This window comes from Mesoplodon bidens (assembly GCF_964165515.1).
Source record: "Mesoplodon bidens genome assembly, chromosome: 11".
NCBI classification, from domain to species: Eukaryota; Metazoa; Chordata; class Mammalia; order Artiodactyla; family Ziphiidae; genus Mesoplodon; species Mesoplodon bidens.
Window position 1 is genome coordinate 64,431,291 of NC_138167.1, and position 18,063 is coordinate 64,449,353.

An 18,063-nucleotide genomic window follows, 5' to 3' on the forward strand; every position below is an offset into this window, starting at 1 on the left:
AAATGTTAATAATGGGTTAATCTAGATGAAGGTCCATGTGAGTTCATTGTAATATTCTTAAAACTTTCTATAGATCTGATTTTTTTTGAAAATGAAAAGTTTAAAGAGAGAGAGAGTAGGTTTAAGGTTCAAATTCCAGCTCCACCACTTGCTAACTGTATAGCCTTGGGAAATTATATAACCATCACTGACTCAGTTTCCCCAGCTATACATTGGGGATAATGATAGAACCTACATCATAAGTTTTTGTGAGGATTAAATAAATTAACACATGTAAAGGCCTTGGAACACTGCCCAGTATATGATAAGCATTCAATAAATGTTAGCTACTATTAATGACTATGTCTAAAGTTGAACTCAATTCCTCTCCAATTTAGACTATCACTTATAGTCTTTTTTTTTTTTTTTTTTTTTTGGCCATGTGGCTAGCAGGATCTTAGTTCCCTGACTAGGGATGGAACCCAGGCCGATCCCCAACCACTGAAAGCATTGAGTCCTAACCACTGGACTGCCAGGGAATTCCCTAGACTATCTCTTATACACTTGACTATGGTCTATAGCATCATGATCCAGTCAGTCTTCTAAGGTAGAAAATTCACTACATTCATCTGTGTGTCCCCAGAACTTTGCCCATGCCTCTGTTACAGCACATGCCATAAGATAGGATAATGTATTTGCATATGTCTATCTCTACTGGACTGTGTTTGTCTCAACTAGATTGGAGTTGGGGGTGGAGGAGGCAAGGGAGAAAGGGGAAGAGCATTCCAGACAGAGCAAATAGCATGAAGGCTCACAGATGGGAGAGCAAGGCACAAAGAAATCCAGTTGGATTGGAGTACAAAAGGTGAGAGAATGAGGGATATAAAGTGAGGCTAGATTGAATTAAAATATAACATAAAAAGATTATTTGTATCCTCTGGTACATCCATTAGATCAGTGCTGCAGGGCTTGATGGTACCTCTTCCCATGCTTTAGTCCCATGGAAGATGGGAATTAAACCTAAGAGAAGCAAAGGCAAAGTCAGAAAGGAGAGAAGACAAAAAGCCATGCCAGAGGAAGAAGAGCCAAGGCCACCCTACCGAAAACAAGACTACTCAGTGATACATGAGACTGGCACTTAAATGGACAAAAGACTATCACGTATAATTAGCTGTTCAGGTGTCTGACGGTAAGCTCCCTTTAGATTGTAAACTCCTTCAGGACAGGGAGGGACTAAATCTTGTGTTCCTAGCACGTAGTATGTTACTTGGCACATAGTCAGTAGGCTCAGGAAATGCCCGCTGAATACATGTGCAAATATCAACTGCCTGACCACAGAGGCCAGAGGTCTTCACTAGCTAACAGTCTTACTTCAATTACACAGGCCCCCAAACCCCAAAGCGCTTGATAATTTTATCAGCATCGCTCACCAGCAGAGGCAGTTTTCATCATCAGCTGGGCAAATTCAATGGCACCTCCTTTTCTGAAGGATAATTTAAAAATAGCCTGTCCTTCCCAGCTACCTGGAGGAAGAAATGGCACACACTCACTAAGAGGCTGGCATGCTGTAACAGAAGGACTGCCACAATCACTAAGAGAAGCACTACCCAATGAAGCAGGGGCCAAGTCTGAATCTTAAACCTTCTGGAAGCTTTTGAGAAAAAATACACTTCTGAGGGGGGACACTTACCATCCGGAGCTGCCTGAATGGTTCCTTTAATGTAGTTGGGGGCAAAGATTGGTTGTTGAATGGTGCAATTACTCATCCGACCAAATGGCATCAGAAAAGAAAGCAGGGTGTCATTGACTAAGTGTGAAGTCACGAAGATCACCTAAGAGAGAAAAGAAACTTTGAAAAAGGAATGCAATTTATCCATGGATTGAGACATATAAGAGCAATTCTGAAGTTAAGGCTGCTTTGGCATTCTGGCCTAATTGAGAAACATCACCAATTTTCTTCCATCACACTTCAACATGGAAAATCTCAAAGGAGAAATGGTTTAAAATACTTTGAAAGTCAATGTTTAACCTCTCTCCATTTTAAGGAAAACAAATGTAGAGTTAATCAGATCAAAGTAGAAGTAGAAATTACCCGGTATGAAGTGAGAAACAATGTTCCTCTTTTTGTACCATTAAAGAGATCAGATCCCTCTGGTTGCTGTAGGAAGGAGAGGTCCACATCCTGACTCTGCTTCAAGACACTGCAGAAAAGACAGGGCAGACAGCACACAATTTAGAATCTATATAAAATTATACAAACAGAGCTCATAGCATAGTTTCTAGCCTGGAGGGAAATTTTAATAAATGTTACTTGCTGCTGCTACTGCTACTACTATTTTATTAAAATAGAAAGGAATTTAAATGATCTTATTCTCTGACAATTCACACTTCTTCTTCTTCTTTATCACTGGGTTCTTTTTTTAAAAAAAATTGGTTCCCCCACTCTTTTATTAATTAATTTATTTATTTATTATTTTTGGCTGCATTGGGTCTTAGTTGTGGCACTCGTTATCTTTCATTGTGGCTCACAGGCTCTTCACTGCAGCACGAGGGCTCTCTAGTTGAGGCACATGGACTTAGTTGCCCCACAACATGTGGGATCTTAGTTCCCCGACCAGGGATTGAACCCACCTTCACCTTCATTGGAAGGCGGATTCTTTACCACTGGACCACCAGGGAAGTCCCATTGGGTTCTTCTTTCTTATCAAGCCTAATTCTATTCTTAATGTATATTCATTAATTCTTCTACTTCTTGTGCAGTTGGTATAAAGCACTCTGTTAATGAAAATGTTTCTTGGACTCTGGTAAAGAACGTAAGGCACACGCAGAGTGCTCCCGAAACCTCTGACATGTTCCCTCTGTCTGTCATGTTCTCCCTGCACTCCTAATCTGAAAAACTTGGGCTCATCCTATTCTTACTCATAGAATCCTACTGGGTTTTTTCCCTTTCTTAGTAATTTATATATATAAATTATAAATATATAAGTGGGTGCTACTAAATATTGAAAGAATGAGTGAATGAAAACATGAATATAGATAATAATGCAAGAAATATATGACATACATCACATAAATGGAACAAAAATATCATGGCAGTTTGGTGGAAGGAGAGATTAGCTCTTGGTTGAAGTAATTAGGAATGACTTTACAGAAAGGTTGACATTTGAGCTGATTCTTTTTTTTTTTTTTTTTTTTAGGCCATGTCATGCAGCATGCAGGATCTTAGCTTCCCAACCAGGGATCGACCTGCGCCCCCTGCATTGGGAGTGCAGAGTCTTAACCACTGGACCACGAGGGAAGTCCCACTGAGCCGATTCTCAAGAGATGAATAGTGTTTCAGTAGGCAGAAGTGAGGGTAGGGAAAAATCCTGATGGGGAGCAAACAGCATTAATGGAGGTATGCAGTGGAAAGAAAACTGCGTACTTGGGAGCAGCCTACCGGTGTGAATTCATCAAAACAGCATGGAAGTGAGACTGGGAGGAATAGTGAGATAAAGCTGGAATCATGCTGGGACTAGAGCTTGGAGACATCATTCAATAGGCAAGGCAGAACTGTGACTTGCAGCTGTCTCAGCAGGGAAGTCACATGATCAAGGAAGTGGTGGTATGTCAGAGGAATCCATTTAAGAGTTCCTAAAATAGTTCTGATATGAGGTAATAAGAACTGGGACTAGGATGGTGGTGTATGGATAAAAAGGGCTTTTTAACTGACTATGAAAAAATAGGATGTCAGCAAAAATGGTGGAATAAGGAACTCTAAATGTCAGCCTAGAACTCTAGAATCTAATCAAAAGTTTATAGCAACTAGGGGAATGTTTAATCAAGAAAAAAATAGTTGAATGTCAATAAGAGAGCTTTATGCACTTTAACTTACCCTAGTACTATCCTCCACTCCCCAGTTTGGCAACAGCCTTGACAACAACCACCCATATTCTCAGTATAGGTGCCCACTACTGGGGGGAGGAGAACAGACCTTATTGTGGTTGTCTGTTTTGACCTGTCCAGTGGCTTCCTGAAGGACTAGCTCTAAGGGCATGTGCCTAACTCAGAACTCTCTTGGGACTTAGGCAGCTACCTAGGGCACATTTGTCAAAAACATTTCAAGGCAAATGTGTTAGAGCTGCTATCTGGGGCAAAGAATGACATTTTGGGCAAGCAATAAAAAAACTGAAAAGTGAGGAAGGAAAGACTGGGAAATGAGATACTTTGAGGAATAAAGGCTTTGAAAACCTCTGACATGTTCATGGGAATCTAGAAAGCACCACACATACATTTTCAGGGCTGAGTTCATGCTCAGAAGAAACCTGATAAGGCCCTAAAACTGTTACCTCTGGTTGACAGTGAGGCTCTGCTCAAGCAGGCAGTGAAAGCTAAGACAGAGTTTTAAACTGCCTAGCTGAGTGATAAAGACAGGCTCCAACACACACACAGGCCATCTGCAAAGGCTGGGATTCTGTTGTTGTTGTTCCAAACATACAAGTAAACTGTCAAATCACTAGCTAGCCTCTAAATTAACATAAAAGAGGCCACACATGTCATTAGCCACACATAACAAAGAATATAGACTTTACAAAATTAGTTCAGAAAAATCACTAAACAATAACTACAACATGCAGCAACAACACCCTGTGGAAGAGGGAGAGTCTGATTTCCAGAGTTGCCACATTATAATTTTTAAAAATGTCCAGTTTTCAACAAAAAAAAAAACATGAGGCATGCAAAGAAACAAGAAAGTATGGGACTTCCTAGTGGTGCAGTGGTTAAGAATCTGCCTGCCAACGCAGGGGATGCGGGTGTGAGCCCTGGTCCAGGAAGATCCCACATGCCACAGAGCAACTAAGCCCGTGTGCCACAACTACTGAGCAGGCACTCTAGAGCCCACGAGCCACAACTACTGAAGCCCGTGAGCCACAACTACTGAAGCCCGTGTGCCTAGAACCCATTCTCCGCAACAAGAGAAGCCACTGCAGTGAGAAGCCTGCACACCACAACGAAGAGTAGCCCCTGCTCGCCTCAACTAGAGAAAGCAGGCACGTAGCAATGAAGACCCAAAGCAGCCATAAATAAATAAATAAATAAATTTATTTATTTATTTAAAAAAATTAATTGAAACTGCCCCTTAGGAAGCCAAGAAATTAGATTAACTAGACAAAGACTCTAAATAAACTATTTAAAATATATTCAAAAAGTAAAAAGAAACAATGACTTAATAACTTAAGGAAAAGGATGAAAACAACGTCTCATCATGTAGAGAATACAAAAATAAAAAGATAGAAATTATAAAAAGGAACCAAATAGAAATTCTGGAGTAGAAGGCTATAATAACTGATATAAAAAGTTCAGTAGTGGGGGACTTAATGGCATATTTCAGCAGGCAGAAGAATCAGTGAACTTGAAGATAGGTCAATTAAGATTAATAGTTACTACCTGAGTAACAGAAAGAAAAAAGAATGAAGAAAAAGGAACAGAGTCTAACAGACCTGTGGAACACAATCAAACATATCAACATATGTATTATGCGACTGGCAAAAGGAGAGGAGAGGAAAAAAGGGGGAATAAAGAATTCTTGAACAAATAATGTCCACAATTTTCCCAAATTTAATGAAATACATGAATCTACACATCCAAGCTCAAGAAACTCCAAGTAGGATAAACTCAAAGGGATCCAAACTGAGACACATTGCAATGAAACTGAAAGCCAAATACAGAGAATCTTGAAAGCAGCAAGAGAAGAAAATTATCATGCACAAGGAATCCTCAATAAGACAAACAGCTGACTTCTCACCAGAAAATATGGAGGTAATGGGATGAAATATTCAAAGTGCTAAAAGGAAAAAAAAATGTCAACCAAGAATTCTATATCTGGCCAAACTATCCTTCAAAAATTAAGGAAAAATTAAAACATTACCAAGTGAACAAAAACTGACAGAGTTTATTACTATTAGATCTGAACTATAAGAAATGTTAAAGGAAGTCCTTCTGCCTGAAATAAAAAGACACTGGACAGTAAATGAAATCAACACAAAGAAATAAAGAACACTGGGAAAGATAATTACATAGGCAAATTAAAAATCAATATTAACGAATTTTGGGTTTGTTCATTTCATCCTATATGATTTAAAACACAATTGTATAAAACAATAATTGTAAATCTATAATGATGAGCACACAATGTATAAAGATGTAATTTGTGACAATCACAATATAAGAGGGCAGAGCTATGTAGGAGTAAAGTTTCTGCATATAATTAAAACTAAGTTGGTATTAATTTGAACTAGATTGTTATAAATTAAGATGTTAAACATAATCTGTGGGGCAACCACAAAGAAGATAACTAAAATACATGCAGCAAAGGAAATGAAGAGAGATAAAGATGGTACACTAAGAAATATCTGTTAAACACAAAAAAGCACTCATGGAGGAATTGAGGAACAAAAATGATATAAGAAATATAGAAAACAGGGCTTCCCTGGTGGCGCAGTGGTTGAGAGTCTGCCTGCCGATGCAGGGGACAAGGGTTCGTGCCCCGGTCTGGGAAGATCCCACAGGCCACGGAGCGGCTGGGCCCGTGAGCCATGGCCGCTGAGCCTGCGCATCCGGAGCCTGTGCTCCGCAACGGGAGAGGCCACAACAGTGAGAGGCCCGCGTACCGCAAAAAAAAAAAGAAATATAGAAAACAAATAGCAAAAGAGCAGAAGTTAAGTTATTCCTTATCAATAATTACATTAAATTTAAATGGATTGAAGTCTGCAATTAAAAGGCAGAGAATGGTAGAATATATTTTTTTAAAAAACATATTACCGCTATAGACTGTCTACAAAAACTCACTTGAGATCTAAAGAGACAAATAGGTTGAAAGTAAAAGGATGGAAAAAGATACTCCATGAAACAGTAACCAAAAGAGAGCTGGAGTAGCTATACTAATATCAGAAAAACATAGACTTATTTATCTCTTGTAAATATAAAATACAGTGTGTGTGAAAAAAAAATTATTACAAGACAAAGAGGAATCTTCTATAATGAGAAAAGGGTCAATCATCAAAAAGATACAACAATGATAAGCATGGATACATCTAACAAAATTCAACTAGACCTAACATATAAGGACACTCCCCCCACAAAGGTAGCATACACATTCTTCTCAAGTGCACATGGAACAGTCTCTAGGATAGACCATATGTTGGGCCACAAAACAAGTCTCACGAAATTTATGAAGACTGCAATCATACAAAATATCTTTTATGACTACAATGGAATGAAATTAGAAAACAATAACTGAAGGATATCTGACAAAGTAACAAATATATGGAAATTAAACATCACATTCTTAAACAACCAATGGATCAAAGAAGAAATCATAAGTGAAATTAGAAAATACTTCAATCTAAATGAAAGCAAAAGCATACATACCAAAACTATTTAGATGCAGCAAAAGCAGTGCTTAAGAGTGAAATTTATAGCTTTTAATGCCTACATTTTTTAAAAGAGAGATTTCAAATTAATAATCTAACTTTCCACCTTAGGGAACTAGAAAAACAAAAGCAAATGAAACCCAAAGCTAGCAGTAGGAAGGAAATAATAAAGATTACAATGGAGATAAATGAAATAAAGAATAGAAAAATAGAATCAATGAAACCAAAGTTATTTCATTGTGAAGATCAACAAAATGTACCAATCTTTAGCTAAACTGACCAAGGAAAAAAGAAAATTCAAATTACTAAAACTATGGATGAAAGTGGGGATGTTGGGTTTCCCTGGTAGCGCAGTGGTTAAGAATCTGCCTGCCAATGCAGGGGACATGGGTTCAAGCCCTGGTCCAGGAAGATCCCACATGCCACGGAGCAACTAAGCCCGTGCACCACAACTACTGAGCCTGCAAGCCACACTACTGAAGCCCACTTGCCTAGAGCCCATGCTCTTCCACAAGAGAAGTCACTGCAATGAGAAGCCTGTGCACCACAACAAAGAGCAGCCCCCACTCACTGCAACTAGAGAAAGCCTGCATGCAGCAACGAAGACCCAATGCAGCCAAAAATAAATAAATAAATAAATAAACAACATTTTTTTTTTTTTTTTTTTTTTTTTTTTTTTTTTTTGCTGTACGCGGGCCTCTCACTGCTGTGGCCTCTCCCGTTGCGGAGCACAGGCTCCGGACACACAGGCTCCGCGGCCATGGCTCGCGGGCCCAGCCGCTGCGCGGCATGTGGGATCTTCCGGGATAGGGGCACGAACCCGTGTCCCCTGCATCGGCAGGCGGACTCTCAACCACTGCGCCACCAGGGAAGCCCAATAAACAACATTTTTAAAAAAAAGCAAGACAGTGGGGATGTTATCACAGACCTTACAGAGATTTAAAATAAGATTATAAGAGAATATATGAACAATTGTATGGCAACAAATTAGATAACATAGATAAAATGGGTAAATTCCTAGGAAAAAACCCACTGAAATTGACTAAAGAAAGAAAATCGGAATAGACCTATAACAGGTAGAGACTGAATCAGTAGTCAAAAAACTTCCAATAAGAAAAAACAGAAAAATATTCATGTAAAAAATCCTCAAAAAAATACTAGTAGGGCTTCCCTGGTGGCGCAGTGGTTGGGAGTCCGCCTGCCGATGCAGGGGACATGGGTTCATGCCCCGGTCTGGGAGGATCCCACATGCCGCGGAGCGGCTGGGCCTGTGAGCCATGGCTGCTGAGCCTGCGCGTCCAGAGCCTGTGCTCCGCAACGGGAGAGGCCGCAACGGGAGAGGCCGCAACAGTGAGAGGCCCGCGTACCGCAAAAAAAAAAAAAAAAATACTAGTAAACTGAATATAACAACACATTAAGAGGATTATACAACATGACCAACTGGGATTTATCCCTGGAATGCAAAGATAGTTTAAGATATGAAAGTCAATCAATAAAATAAGAATAGAACTACCTTATGATCCAGCAATCCCACTTCTGGGTATATATCCAAAGGAAATGAAAATAGGATAGCAAACAAGTATCTGTACTCCCATGTTCATTGAAGCATTATTCATAATAGCCAAGATATGGAAACCATGTAAGTGTCCATCAATGAATGAACAGATAAAGAAGATGTGAGATAGATAGATATATATGGACAGAGCGAGAGAGAGAGAGCCACACAGAGAAAGACAATACTGCATGGAATCACTTATATGTGGAATCTTTAAAAAGTCAAACTTAAAGAAACAGAGAAGTAGGGTGTTGCCAGAGGCAAGGGGCCAGGGTGGGAGGCTGTGGAGAGAATAGGGACAGGTTAGGAAAGGGATCAAACTTAATATAAATTTTTTTAAAAATAGAGATTTTTTAATGAAAATCAATCAATGTAATATAGCACATTGACAAAATGAAGGACAAAAAACCACATGATCATCTCAATTGATGCAGAAAAAGCATTTGACAAAATTTTACACTCTTTCATGATGAACACACTCAACAAACTAGGAATCATAGGAAACTACCCCAAAATAATAAAAGCCATTTATGAAAAGCCCACAGCTAACATCATACTCAATGGTGAGAGATGAAAGCATTTCTTCTAAGATCTGGAAAAAGGTAAGGATGCCCACTCTCACCACTTCTATGGTCAAATGATCTTCAACAAGGGTTCCATGACCACTCAATGGGGAAAGAACAGTCTCTTCAACAAATGATGTTGGAGAAACTAGATATCCACAGGCAAAAGAAGGAAGTTGGACCTTTAATTTATACCATCTTAAAAATTCGACTCAAAATGGATTAAAGAACCAAACATAAGCTCTAACACTACAAAACTTCTGGAAGAAAACATAGGTGGAAATTTTCATGACACTGGACTTGACAACAATTTCTTGCATATGACACCAAAAGCACAGGCAACAAAAGCAAAAATAGACAAATGGGACTATATCAAACTTGAAAACTTTTGTGCATCAAAGGACACAATCAACAGAGTGAAAAGTCAACCTATAGAATGGGGGAAAATATTTGCAAACCATAAGAGGTTAATATCCAGAATATATAAAGAACTCCTACAACTCAACAACACCAAAATAAAAACAAACTGATTTAAAAATGGACAAAGGACTTAAATAAACATTTCTCCAAAGATGATATATAAATGGCTAAAAAATATGAAAAGATGCTCAACATTTCTAATCATCAGAGGAATGCAAATCAAAACCATGAATGAGATATCACCTCACACCTATTAGGATGGCTACTATTGAAAAAAGAAAAGTGTTGCCTAGGATGTCGATAAATTGGAACTCTTGTGCACTCTTGGTGGGATTGTAAAATGGTGTGACAACTATGGAACAGTATGGAGTCTCCTCAAAAATTAAAAATAGGACTACTCCATAGTCCAGCGATCCCACTTCTGGGTATATATTGAAAAGAATTGAAAGCAGGGTCTCAAAGAGATATTTGCACACTCACGTTCATAGCAGCACTATTCATAATAGCCAAGAGGTGGAAGCAACATAAAGGTCTATCAATGAATGAATGGAGAAACAAAATGTGTTATATGAGTAAAATAGAATATTATTCAGCCCTAAAATGGAAGGAAATCTTGTCACATGTTACAACATGGGTGAATCTTGAGGACATTATGCTAAGTGAAATAACCCAGACAAAGACAAATACTATATGATCTCACTTACATGTGGAGCCTAAAAAAAAAAAATTCAAATTCACAGAAGCAGAGAGTAGAACAGTAGTTATTGGGGGCTGATGGGATGGGGGAAATGGGGAGATGTTAAGCAAGGTTACAAATTTACAGTTAAGTAGGATGAATAAGTCTAGAGATCGAATATATAGGCATGAAGACTATATTGTACTTAATAATACTATATTGAACACTGGAAATATGCTAAGAGACTAAAAAAATGATAATTGTGTGAGATGACACGTTAATTAACTTGACTAAGAATCATTTCACTATGTATATTACATCAAATTACCATGTTGTATACTTAAATATATACAATTTTTATGGTTTTAGTGGCTAAGATGGTAAATTTTGTTATGTGCTTTTTACCACACAAAAAATGAACAACTTTGGGACTTCCCTGGTGGCGCAGTGGTTAAGAATCTGCCTGTCAATGCAGGGGACATGAGTTCGATCCCAGGTCCAAGAACATCCCACACGCCGTGGAGCAACTAAGCTCGTGGGCCACAACTACTGAGCCCACATGCCACAACTACTGAAGCCCGCACATCTAGAGCCCGTGCTCTGCAACAAGAGAAGCCACCGCAATGAGAAGCCCAAACACCGCAACAAAGAGTAGCCCCCGCTCGCCACAACCAGAGAAAGCCCGCGAGCAGCAACAAAGACCCAACATAGCCAAAAATAAATAAATAAATTAATTAATTAATTAATTAATTAATAATAAAATACAATAAAATTAAATATATATATATTTATTAAAAAATGAACAACTTAGCAAAAATTGGAGAACAATTTATGAACCAAGAAGATTTACCAAATACATATAAATAGCCAATAACCATAAGACAAAAATGATTTCACTAGCAATTAAGCTTTAAAAAAAGATTTCATGGGGCTTCCCTGGTGGCTCAGTGGTTGAGAGTCCGCCTGCCGATGCAGGGGACACGGGTTCGTGCCCCGGTCCGGGAAGATCCCACATGCCACGGAGCGGCTGGGCCCGTGAGCCATGGCCGCTGAGCCTGTGCGTCCGGAGCCTGTGCTCCGCAATGGGAGAGGCCACAACAGTGAGAGGCCCGTGTACCACAGAAAAAAAAAAAAAAAAAAAAAAAAGATTTCATTATTCAGATTCCATGATCAGACTGGCAGAGCTATCAAAGATTAACACAGGGTGTTGGCATTGGGCACTCAAAGTATTAAAAGGAATGTAATTTGATATAATTCTGTAGGGTAATTTTGCAATAAATATATTTCTATGTATAAATATATTAAATATAAAATATATTTAATATTTTAAAATATTTTGACAAGGATTTTCATATTAAAAATATTTTTTTTAAATATTTTTTTAAAAGTCTGTGTCCTCTGATCTCACAATTCCACTTTCAGGCATATATCTGAAAGAAACATTCTGACAGGTGGGCAAAGATAAATCTTTAAAAAGTTCACTGCAGCAATGTTTATAGCAATGACAAATTAAAATCAGACTATCCGGGACTACCCTGGTGGCGCACTGGTTAAGAATCCACCTGCCAATGCAGGGGACACGGGTTCCAGCCCTGGTCTGGAAGATCCCACATGCCGTGGAACAACCAAGCCCATGCACCACAACTACTGAACCTGCACTCTACAGCCTGCGAGCCACAACTACTGAGCCTGCGTGCCACAGCTACTGAAGCCCGTGTGCCTAGAGCCCATGCTCCGCAACAAGAGAAACCACCGCAGTGAGAAGCCTGCGCACTGCAACGAAGAGTAGTCCCCACTCGCCCCAACTAGAGAAAGCCTGTGTGCAGCAACGAAGACCCAACGCAGCCAAAAAAAAAAAAAAGAAAGAATATATCCTCCTTTAAAAAAAAAAAAATCAGACTATCCCAGATACGGGCTGGAGCAAATATGTATGCATACTGGAGTACGAGATACTGAAAATAATGATGTAGATACCGACGCTGGAAAGCATCCCCAATACATTGATAAATGAGAAAAACAAGTTACAAAGCAGTCTGACAGGGGAAGGTGTGTATATTTCCACAGGGGAAAGTACAGAAGGATACATACCAAAATGTAAAAAGCACTGGATGTAGGAATTTGGGGTAATTTAAAATTTTTCCCAATTTTTCTACATGGTTTTACCTGCACACATTTTTGAATATGGATTAAAAAAAAAAAAAAACTCAATGTCTTCCCTTTTTACCAGTAGAGTCTAGCCCACACATTTATGACTTTTCAGCTGGGATCAGAAAAAAATCTCCACACAACACAGCCAAGCTGTGATGAATTTCTCAACTGTGTATTGTGAATAGTCCAGAGAAGTCAAAATATAACCAATCTTCTCCCTCTCAAGCTATTTCTTTAAAGTGGTTTTTATCCAGGAAGCCAGGGCACCTACAGAGACTTCTTTGCTGAGAAGAAAGAAGAGAAGCAGTCCTTTTCCTTTTAGAGGGGCAGCCAGAGTAGAGAAGTGGATGCACAGTACCTAAGTTCAGAGCTCTCCCACATGCACTGGCCATATGATTTTAAGCAAATTACTTCTCTTTCAGTTTTCCCACCTGTGAAACGAGGAAACTAGTACTGATCCTTATTGCAGATAGAGCAGTTATAACTATAAAGCCCTTGCACAGTGCTCAGCTATGGTTATCCATTCAAGAGCACACAAAGGACGCCACAAAGGTAATCAAAGGACCATAAAATCAGTATATGTTACAATTTTTTAAAACCATGCTTCATTCCCTGCCTCCAGCACACAAACAGAAAAGCAGACAAACTTGTAGCCTGAATGAGAAGACACCCAAACACCAGATTAGAAGTGGCTTCAAGGCACAGAGCCACAGGCACAAAGGTCAGCGTTCTCTAGGCCAGTGTGCACGCGGTCAGAATGGTGGGCAATCATCTCCTACTACAAACTGAACAAACAGCAGCGGTCCTTCAGGAGCAAGGGAGAACCTACCGCCTTGACGGCGCGTATAAATCTGTCAGGAAAATATTCTGGGGAAGGAAGCATAGAAAAAAGATCTGGACATCAGCATTTGGTACTGACTTAAAGGGTCTTCCCGACAGATGCATTCAAAGCGACCTAGGTGTGCTCTGCCTCACCTGAGCACAGCCCTGGGTTTCTGAGTCTCACTGCTAGGCGAGCTCAAAGGAAAACGAGGGGGCTTCCCTGGTGGCGCAGTGGTTGAGAGTCCGCCTGCCGATGCAGGAGACACGGGTTCGTGCCCCGGTCCGGGAAGATCCCACATGCCGCAGGGCGGCTGGGCCCGTGAGCCATGGCCGCTGAGCCTGCGCGTCCAGAGCCGCAATGGGAGAGGCCACAACAGTGAGAGGCCCGCATACCGCAGGAAAAAAAAAAAAAAAAGGAAAACAAAGGCAAATCGGAGCAGAGAGGAGCACTTTTACGAAGTGCCGGGGAGCTGGAGCAGGCCTCTGGGAAAATGGGGGCGGGGGATGACGGAGGGGAGTGGGGCAGAGTCGAGGTGTTAGGTGGGGAGGTGAAAATGGGCGGCTCCGGGCTGAGCCTGACAGAGGCGAGAGGAGAGGGGCGAGCGGTGGTCACCGTTAGCACCACACAGAGCGATCGGTGCAAACCCCAAGGCTGCCATGGGAGGCAAGAGAGCGTCATTCTTCCTAGACGCGTCTTCTTCCGGTCCTGATCTTTTCAAAAAAGTAAGACCAGTCATCTCCTTGGTTGGGGCGAAGATGAGAGAGGGCTTTTCGTAGTTCTGAGAGTGAGGAGAGGCCCCTGACAGTTCGGGATCCTTCCAGAAAGATTCCAAAGACACTCATGCCTCTTCTACCTCCCAGAAGCCTGGGACCTTGTTCCCGTCACTCTACAAAGGTAGCACACTAACAGCAGCCGCAAGCGACCCGGAGGGTCGGTGCCACTCCCCACTCCCACCACTTCACTTCCACCTTTCTTCTGAGGCAGCACGCGCCCTTCACACACGCTACAGCCCCCGCTCCGGCCTTCACATTCCGAACACCCGCGAGACAGCAACGCCCTAGCGTCGGGGCGGAGCCACGCCCGCTGCGCACGCGGAAAAGGCGGGAAAGTCCCTGATGCGCTGAGAGTTTGCGCGCCGCCAGTTCCCCGTGCATCTGCTGCCTCCTCTGACAGCTCCGCAGGCTTCCTTTCACGCACCTTTCGCCGAAGGGGATGAGGGCCACGCCACGGTTCTCGGTGTGGCGCTGGTTCGCTGCCATCCTGCCCCAGGGCCGCTCCTGCCGCCCCTCAGATGGGAAGGGGCGGGGCCTGCGCCAAGCAGTTGGGTGGGGCTCTGAAGGGGAGGGCGGAGATTATGGCGTAAGGGACTGAGGCGGCTGGTCACGTGAGGGGCCTTGGTCAGAGGACCAGGCGGAGTCAAGGTCGAGACAGCCCTGATGGGGAAGGGGGAGGGTCCGGGGAGTTGACTCCACCCCCGGAGCGCAGAGGAGTGAGTGATGAGTGGCCTCCTCGACAGCGATTCACCGTCTTGGCCCCTATGTGGCTGCCCCGCTGCCCATGGGTATGAACTTGAATTGGTCCTGTTGGGAATAAAAATTAAAAGTGGAATTTTCCTACGCCCTGCCTGGCCTGAGTCAGGAAGCTGTTGCCCTTTAGAGAAAGGGTCCAGAACGATTCCTCACCTCTCCTAAGGCGAGCAGATCTTTCTTCCACCAAAGAAAGCCTGGGATCAGAGCCGATTTCTTGTGAGGCAGCATCCAGGAAAGGGTGCGTGAGCTGGGTCAGGAAATCAAAGGGGGAATTTCGACCCTGTGTGCGTCTGTTCCAGCTCCAAGATGGAGAGAGCCTTTTGTCTCTGTGGCACGCATCATACCTGCCCTGCCTCCTCCAAAGGGTGACTGTGAAGATCAGGTGGGATACGTTATACCAGAATTGCTTTTAAGACTAAAATGTTGTATGTGTTCTTATTTCCTTTAAACTTCACCAATAGCACCAGAGGGCTTCAAACAGAAGGATGTTAACATCTTCTGGACTACCTACCATATTTCATCAAATTTAAGATGTTGTCAGTTGTAAAATGCACCATTTTAAAATGTAACTCGAAGGAAAAAAAGTTGCCAAATAAACGGACATCAGTGGTAAGATGTATGCTGATTTCAGAAATATTTAAAAAAAAAATTTTTTTTTTTAGGGTGCACCAAGCATAATGCAAGATCTTCCTGTTACCAGGGATCAAACCCGTGTCCCCTGCATTGGGAATGTGGCGTCTTAACCACTGGACCACCAGATATATATATACTTTTAAAGCATGACAATAGGAATGGCGTGAAGCAGTGGAACAAGCACCGAGGTCTAGGCCCTGTTCTGCCTTGGTAACTAAGTGTACAACCTTGGGCAAGACGATTATGCTTTCTAGACTTGTTTCCATATCTGTTTGAAGGAAGAACTAGAACTCTTAGGTTTCTTTCAGCTGTGGTATTTTATGATTCCCACACTGCTGTGTCACTCAAATCTTCTCACTTCCCTCCATCTTGGTGTGGCCTTGCCGTTCTAGTTCGAGTCCTCATCATTTTACTTGAATGACTCCAAGGGCCTGCTGACCTCTCTTCCTCTAGTCTTGACTCCCCACCATTCACCTATACCTTGTGCTCACAGAATGTTGAGGACCCAAACACAGTTGCACGTGATTGTCACATTCAAATTCAGAGAGATAATATACAGGTAGAGTTGTGTTATTTGTTGGCTATAGAAGACAGTGTGAACCTCACAGAGAGGAAGGATTGGTTTAAGTTTGAAAAAAACAATACAAGCTAGTGCTTTAAGTTTAGCTCTTAAGTCTTCACTGCAAAAAAGGCAGGTCTCTAGGCAAGATAGGTCCACTCCTTTGCTAGATTTGGTTTTATGCATTCTGGAAAAAGGAGGGTGAAAGCTAGGAAATTAATTGAATGAAAATAGACATTGTTTCCATTAGAGACAGGCTATGCAGAGCACAGCATCCCTCAAGGTAAAGTGTGATAGCTCCATCACTCATTTTGGATACAAAACTCCAGGGAATAATGACGGGGGTCCAACTTCATGCCAACTGAAGATGAACTGATCTCACAAAAACTTTTCCATCCCTAATTTCTGTGTCTACTTCTTACCAAGATGGCCCCTGCCTCACCCTCCACACATGGGTGAGATGATGTAATAGCTAATTTGGCCAAGGATTGAGGAGCAAAAATAAAACACAGTTCAGTTATTGTTCAAACAGCAATGTTTAGTTGTACAACACATAAAGTCTAGCAACATTTACACAACCAGTTTGAGTGTCTGTTTGCTTACTTTCAATTGGGAAAATTAACCGTAATGTCACCAAAAGGTTGGCTGGGACTGGTAACATTTAAGAAATGGGTCGTTCTTGCATCCCCTAGGCTTGGGCCTCTTGCTCCATCAGGACTTGGTTGTAGATGAATGGCCCACAAGTCACCAGCCTTTGAGCAAGTTGTGTCCAGGTAGAAATGGTGGGGCAGTGGGCAAGGGGTATTCCATAAAGACATAGCGTGTGGGGCGGTGGCAGCCGACATTCGCAAACATTCATGCATCTGATGCGGGGCTGTGCCCTCCACTGGGGATTTTCCACTAGCCTACAGTGACCAACTGTGGCCAGGCTGATTCATTACTCACGTTAACGGAGTGGGGGAGGGGTGGGGTGGAGTAGTCAGGGTGGGTGGGAAGAGATTCCCTCTTATTGCTAAGTGGACAGAAGGGTGCTTTTTTCCTCCTAGAGTTCACATCCTGTGACTTTCTGGAGTTTTGTGTGTGCATTTAGTTCTTATTTAAAGTTTGAGGATAAGGAAGTCAACTCCAGGAATGTCTCAGGAAAACCACGCTCCCTAAGTGGCTGCATTACGGGGCAGGGAGGGTGTGTGACTGCCCTCTGGGTCAGCCACAAGCAGTGATTTTTTAAAAAGTGATCCTAGCCCTTGCTCCCCCAGATCTGTAGTGACCCATCCTTGTAAATAAGCTTTGAGCAATGAAGGAGACACCCTCGTCCCAACTTGGGGCTCACATAGCTGACGTCAACAACTCTGACAAGCAGAAAAGTTGCTTTCTTGACCCTTTAAGGAAGCCAAGAGTAGCTCATGCAGATGAATGGACAGGGAGCCATGCCACTTCCCTTGGAGATGGTTACAAGTAGCCGGTATGGGTTTGCAAGGGCAGAAGGAGCTCTTGGTGAGCTTTCACCCTACAGATGGGCTAGGACCAGCTGACACAGACGATGGAGGGCAGTGCTGGCGAGAACTCCATTCCACTGGGAGGAGAGGGGGTGGTTTGGATGAATGGAAGAAGCAACTGCCCTAAAGGGGCAGCCGGCCCCTCCCACCGGCTGAGGGCTGAGAGGGGCCGTGGTGTTGGCTGGACACGCACAGCACTAAAAAAGGGCGTGGCCCTGCAGCAATAACAGCTGAGAGGAATGGAGGGAGGAGCGGCGCTTGAAATGGCCT

General features: G+C 42.2%; 1 protein-coding gene across 1 annotated transcript; it reads right to left on the reverse strand.

Annotated features, from left to right (window-relative positions):
* Positions 1–867: 867 nt before the first annotated feature.
* Positions 868–14,864, reverse strand: WBP2NL (WBP2 N-terminal like). The gene is made up of 5 exons (XM_081248270.1): positions 14,774–14,864; positions 2,072–2,180; positions 1,670–1,811; positions 1,410–1,502; positions 868–999 (listed from the first exon to the last, which is right to left on the reverse strand). Exons 1-5 carry the CDS (start codon positions 14,833–14,835, stop codon positions 929–931), a joined length of 477 nt encoding a protein of 158 aa, XP_081104396.1. The 5' UTR covers positions 14,836–14,864; the 3' UTR covers positions 868–928.
* Between the last annotated feature and the right edge of the window lie 3,199 nt (positions 14,865–18,063).